The sequence below is a fragment of the Charadrius vociferus genome, unplaced genomic scaffold (genome assembly GCF_000708025.1).
Source record: "Charadrius vociferus isolate BGI_N301 unplaced genomic scaffold, ASM70802v2 scaffold90, whole genome shotgun sequence".
Classification (NCBI taxonomy): Eukaryota; Metazoa; Chordata; class Aves; order Charadriiformes; family Charadriidae; genus Charadrius; species Charadrius vociferus.
In genome coordinates, this window is record NW_009647222.1 from 6,919,668 (window position 1) to 6,925,778 (window position 6,111).

A 6,111-nucleotide genomic window follows, 5' to 3' on the forward strand; every position below is an offset into this window, starting at 1 on the left:
CCAGAACAGAATAAGCATTCTTAGGATATTGGTATACTCTTTTTGGATGTGTTTTAATCCAGGAAGTGTTTACTAGTTAACTGAGAATGCATGCTCTGGTGTGGCTTAATGATATCCTAATATTTTGGTGTGTTTTTTAATTACAAAAGTCAGATTTGTTAATAACAGTGTGTCTCTGTCAGATGTATTGGTATCACTTTATCTGACAGAAAATTAGTTTCCTGAGAGAGAGCTTTTTTGCTTGTCTTAATTTGAAGTTAGCATGTGTTCCTTCCGTTTCTTCAGGATAATGAAGAAACGGTGTTTGCAAAACTTTTTTTTTTTTTTTTAAGATACGCAAACACCCCTGCAACTAATACCAAAAGTCATAGCAGAAACAACTCTACTTCTCATTGTAATGATAATGGGGGGGTTGGGGGTGGGGTGGTATTGAAGGCGGGATGTTGGGGGAAGCAGTACAGTGTTTTGTAAGGAAAATTCATTTGTGTTTAAAACTGAGGTGTTGTTTCAGCTTGTGACTCTTACCCTCACCACCAAACCTTTTTTTCAGTGTGTAGGTTAGATATTGATAAAGAGAGTTAGGAAGTTTAAATCATGATTAGCAACTCTTCGTGAGGAAAAGAATAGCCATGAAAATTAAAATTAAACAAGGCTTAAATAAACTTAAAGAAGCCAGAACTTAATAACTAAAATGAGATTAAAAAAAAATAATCTAACATAAGTCATTAATGACTGTATTTGCATGTTTTTTCAGTGATGAAGTCCCAGTCAGGCAGTTGGTTCACAGTTGGGACATCACCAGAAATCGGTACACTGGTTTGGACAAGTCCAAACCTATACTGTAACCTTTCCTTTAAACAGACCTGGAAAGGGATGTTTGTTCTCTCTCAGACATAGATAATTGCTTCCTCAAAAGGAGCATTGGGATGAGCAAGAGACATCATCCATATTTTTTTTTCTTTGTTTTTTTCTTTTGTTTTTTCTGTCTGTGTTTTCAGCAACGTCAGTTGATTACAGTTCCTTTGCAGACAGATGCAACAGCTGGATAGAGCTCATTAAACTGAAAGCTCAGACCATAAGGCGCGGATCAATTAAGACAAGTAGGCGGCTGTTTCTACCACGTTATGATAATCTGAGACATATCTCTGATTTCCCAGTGGTGAATAGTGGAGTTTCCTGGCCAGCAATAGTACTGCAGATCACATGTAGAATGAATACCTGAGTGTGAAAACTGCCGACATTGTTGATGTCTTTGTAAGCTAATATAGGGTTTGTGTACCAGTATCATAAAAAGCAAAATACAGTATTTCTGTTCACTTAGTAAAAATTAGTTATCAATAAATGTGTACGCCTACTAATTATATAACATACACTGCATGGATGTAGGTGTATGTATGATCTTGGAAAATTTTTGGTGAGAAACAGGAAGCAATCACCAAGGTGACAGTCAAGGCAATGGTCACTAAATTAGCAAGTGGTGAGTTATTTTTCAGTAGTTCTTTGGCCACAGGTCTGACTATCTTGCTTAAATTAGCAGAGATTAATATCTGTATATCTGTTTTAATGGAAAATGCTTCACTGGGGAAACACAACAACTTTCACACTTCCTATAATCTATTCCTCCGGCAGAATACATATTTCAAAATGTTGGCACTTTTTCTTTACCTTCACTTTATAACTGATTGTTGTATGTGCAGCTACTTGCCTCAATGTTTTCCTTTGCAGGAATTCCACTCTTCCAAATAAATTCCATTTCAGCTTTTTGTCTCCTTTTGCATGCTTTGCATGATAATTTCCTTTCTCACGTGATATGGCTGAGCATCACAGGCAGCTGAATGTTGTCACCCAGCTATTTGGAAACCATAAAGAAGAGTTTTTGTGTGTTGAGAGATAGTAATCGATCTTACTTGATAGTTACTTTCTCTTCTTTTTTCCCCATCTTTTTAGCTGCTTCACTTGATAAAGCAAGTCCATTGGCTGAGGGATACTTACGGCACCGTTCTGTTCCATCATGCGCCAGTTCTACTGTCTCGGTTGTTAAGATGACACCTCTTTCTTTTCTACCTGGGGCCAAAATAACCAAATACCTTGGGATAATCAACATGTTTTTTATACGAGAAACCACTTCTTTGCGTGAGGTGAGCTGTGTATCAGGGTTTAGCACTTTTTGTTAATAATAATAATAAAGGTAAGCGTCTGAAGATGTTTGAATTGAGGTACGGCGCAGCAAGGGCATAGAGATTTTGCCACTTGAGGGTAGGTGCTGAATGGGGAGTAAGTCACATTCTAGTGCTATTGTCAGAGAGGGTATAGAGCTGCTTTGTGTTTGGCAATATTAGGAAGGGGTTACTTAACCATTGCCATTGTTGTTGAATTTGGGTATAACACTAAACCAATGAGTTTTTAAACAGAACTATTTGGAAGAAAATAGGTCTTTGACCAATAATGGTAGTTGGGATCATTTGAATCCCAAACTGAGATTAATTTAAATGCCAAAAATTACCCAAACAAATCCCTTCTTCTGTCATTTAGCAAGCTCAGTGATGAACTTCCACAGTGTATTTGGATTTTAGAATTCTTTCGTTAATACAAGGTTTTCTGTATCACATATAACTATTATGCTCATTTTTAGTATTACATTCTGTGCATTCTCAGTAACATAGCTCTGTGTGAACGTCTAAAAAGCATGCTGTAGAGCTTATGACCACACAAGCAGCTTAGAGGGTGTAGCAAGTGATACTCAAACAATGATCTCCAGTCTGCATCTGGACTACAGATACTCCTCTGAGCACGAGCATACTTCTTCAAGACATGTTACTTACCATTTTCCTGTCCTTTTGGGAAGTAGCTGCATCCTTCTGCTACAATTTCTGGCCACATGAATAGAATGTACCTCTTGCCTGGTTTGTCAGTGCCGTTTCTTGCTAATTACAGATTGGTAAAATTGCCTAGCAGATGTTAAGAAAAATGATCAGCCTTCATAAAATGAGTTGCAAGCTCTCTAGAGAAACTTTGATCAGACAAACATCTTGTTTGGATCTTGCAAGTTACAGCCTCTTTTAACTTGAGAAATCAGTGTGAAATGGACAGCATTTTCAAAAGGATGTACATGGTATAACCAGGGAAATGGTTATGTGACACTTCTAACTGCAGCTTCTGTAGATACAAATTAAATAGCTGATAAGCAAGCTTTGGTAACTGTGGTAGCAGATCTCAGCAGAGGTAGGTTGCTCAAGTGTTTGATTCAACTCCTCCATGAAGTTGGGACAGTTGTACAGGTTCCGTGATACTGTCAGCATGCTACTTCCAGCAGCTAATTGAAATCTTATTTCAGCTGCATAGGCTGAGTCACAAACCAGTTTTAGGACTAGTTGCACAGTATTGCCCTGAGGCTCCAAGAGAATCAAAATAGAGTGGTCATTATATCCAACTTGAGCAATGTGTTTAAGATTCTACAGAAAAATAATTAGCAGCATTTGTGTTTGTATTTCTTTGTTTTGCTTATGGTAATTTACAAAATACTAAAGCCCTATGAATGCTTTCATAAGCTGAAGTATATACTAGATTCATGCTTCAAAAATTAATGATAAAATTAAGTCCAATTTATCTATTGCTCTTACGTTTTGCCATTTACAGGTGGATATTTATGATCTTTTGTCATCTGTTGTCATCAAATTTTGTATTACGTTTGTAGTATTACAGGTTTGGGTTTTTTCCCCATCAGTTGCTGTAACCATTAAAACACTTGAACAAAATCAAAATGTCATGTATTGAAATTTTGATTTCTGGCAGCAGTTGATGTCATTCATGCTTTATGCTTGAATTGGTGAAATAATACTTGCCTTTTTTTAATTTTCATCTGCAAGATATGTTTCCTAATATCTTTATGAGTCTGTTCAGGGTAGATTATACTTTTTCCAGTAGATATGAGGGCAGTCTGTATTTACTGAAGTTCAGCTTAGCTAGCCTCTCCCTCTACCTACCTCTTTCTTTATCTCCCATGGCATGCACACAGGTGGGAAGTCTAGTGGTCTTACCTTTCACTTTCATTTTGAAATGTTACAGATGTTTTGTACCAATATTGAGCTCTGTTTCATCAGTTTCTTTCCTTAATTTTTTCCTGTGGATTTTAATTTTTTTGGTTGGTTGCCTGGTTTTTGTGTGTCAGGTATCCTCCCCTCCAATGTTGCTGACATTCTTTTGTAAAGATTGTCAAGAAAAAAACCACGCTTCATTGTTTTTCTTCTCATCCTTTCACAGCAACTTAAATTATTCAGCTTGGAACCAAAGAAGTAAAAATCCCCCCCCAAGCACCATCAAGTCAAAAAAAACTTCACTAAACAGGATGGCCAGAAATTTGTTTGGGCTTGAAGGGGGGGGTGGGGGTGGGGAACCAAAACAAAAAAGCTTGAATAGCTTGCTTGTGGCCACTCCTTACCAGTAATTTCCAAGAAGTCTAAATCTCTTTTAATCCTCAGTAGACATTATTCTTTATCGGCTTCCTAGTTATAAAAAAAAAGGGTCATATCCTTGTCATTATTCAACTGTCATTGGAATATTAAATGTTCCTGCAAAGGTGTAGGAATATCTGAAAAGTAGCAGTATATGGAATATACTGACTGCAAAGAATTTCAGTCACAAATGGATAACCTACTTGTGATTCTTTTCCTCAAATGGTAAGTTCCATTGGTCTGATTTTTAAATGTGACCCATTAAACGCTGAAGAGCTTTTAAGTTCTGTACGATATACCGCTTAGGATTTACTGAAATATTCAGCTGATAAAAATGTAAGAAAAGTATATAGCATTTTGTAGCTATACCTAATGTAAAATGTAATTTCTTTTTTCCATTGTAGGAGGGTGGTGTCAGTGGTTTCCTCCATGCTTTTATTGCTGAAGTGTTTGCAATGGTGAGAGCTCATGTTGCAGCTTTAGGGGGGAACGCAGTTGTGTCATACATAATGAAGCAGTGTGTTTTCATGGAAAATCCAAACAAAAATCAGGTAAATTCTGTTATAAAATAACAGTACTATTGTGATTAGTATGAGGCAAATACACATTTTAGATATTTAAACAACCACCCTGTAGAGCCATGTCTGCATAACACTTCTGGATCTCTGGTCATAATGTTTGTTTAAAGAAGCCGAGAACATTCTTGAACACTTGAGTTAACACAAAATTATGAATATGCTTCATAAATGCCCAAATGGGTAAGAATACTAAGTTCTCTGGAATGAAGTAAGTTGCAGGAAACAGCTAAAGAGTAGTGCGGGACTTACTTAGCTTTTCTGGTGTTGCAATGTTAGGATTTTCGTTCTAACGCCATGTAAAAATACCTGGAGTTGCTGCTATAAAATGCTCCATTTTGGACATAAAGGGGCAACACTTTATTGGTAAAGACGGCAATGGAATATGGTTGGTTTGGTACATGAAATATCTTCAAAACAGCAGTGAAAGCAAGTACAGCTACCAAGGTATTTCATTTGTGGTGGTCTTACGACAATCTGTGTAGATGTTTGATAGCACATAAGTGAGTGGATATAAAAGGAAATAATGGCAGAGATTTGCCTCGCTGATAAATTCTAATAATTTGTCCTTCTCTGATCCCTGACTTTTCTGTTGTCTGTGTAGTTGTATCTAGCAGATATAAAGAAAGATAAAATACGTTACTATTAAATGTTCAGTGACTGCATCTTGCCTTTTTTTTCCAGGCTCAGTGTTTAATAAATGTCAGTGGCGATGCAGTCATCTTTGTACGTGAATCGGAGTTAGAAATGTTACCAGTACAACCTTCTACAGTTATTTCTCAACCCACAAGTTCTGGAGGAGATGTCACAACGTGAAGACAGAAAAAGTTGAAATAGTCCCTGCCAAATATAAAAATTATTTAAAATGTGGGAATGTTTAGGTTTGCATCTTCAAAATCAGTATCTCCCCATAACACTAGTAGCCAAAATTCAAGACAATCACTATACTTCGTCCTTTAACTTTATGTAATAGTCAGGGCAGCATATTGGCAGGTATGCTCTGATTCTTTTGTTATAATTACAGGCCCCTGTGAAATCTAGGCAGTAGGTGAAGCACAGATACAAGACTATGGATTAAAATAGTA

General features: G+C 36.8%; 1 protein-coding gene across 1 annotated transcript in view; it reads left to right on the top strand.

The window, feature by feature from the left end:
• C2CD5 (C2 calcium-dependent domain containing 5) overlaps positions 1-5,842 on the top strand; it is a 69,340-nt gene extending 63,498 nt beyond the window's left edge. Inside the window, exons 24-27 of the mRNA XM_009879767.1 lie at positions 999-1,100; positions 1,948-2,138; positions 4,856-5,002; positions 5,711-5,842. Of these exons, the coding sequence (XP_009878069.1) occupies positions 999-1,100; positions 1,948-2,138; positions 4,856-5,002; positions 5,711-5,842 (572 nt within the window). The remainder of the gene's footprint in view (positions 1-998; positions 1,101-1,947; positions 2,139-4,855; positions 5,003-5,710) is intronic.
• Positions 5,843-6,111: the final 269 nt, after the last annotated feature.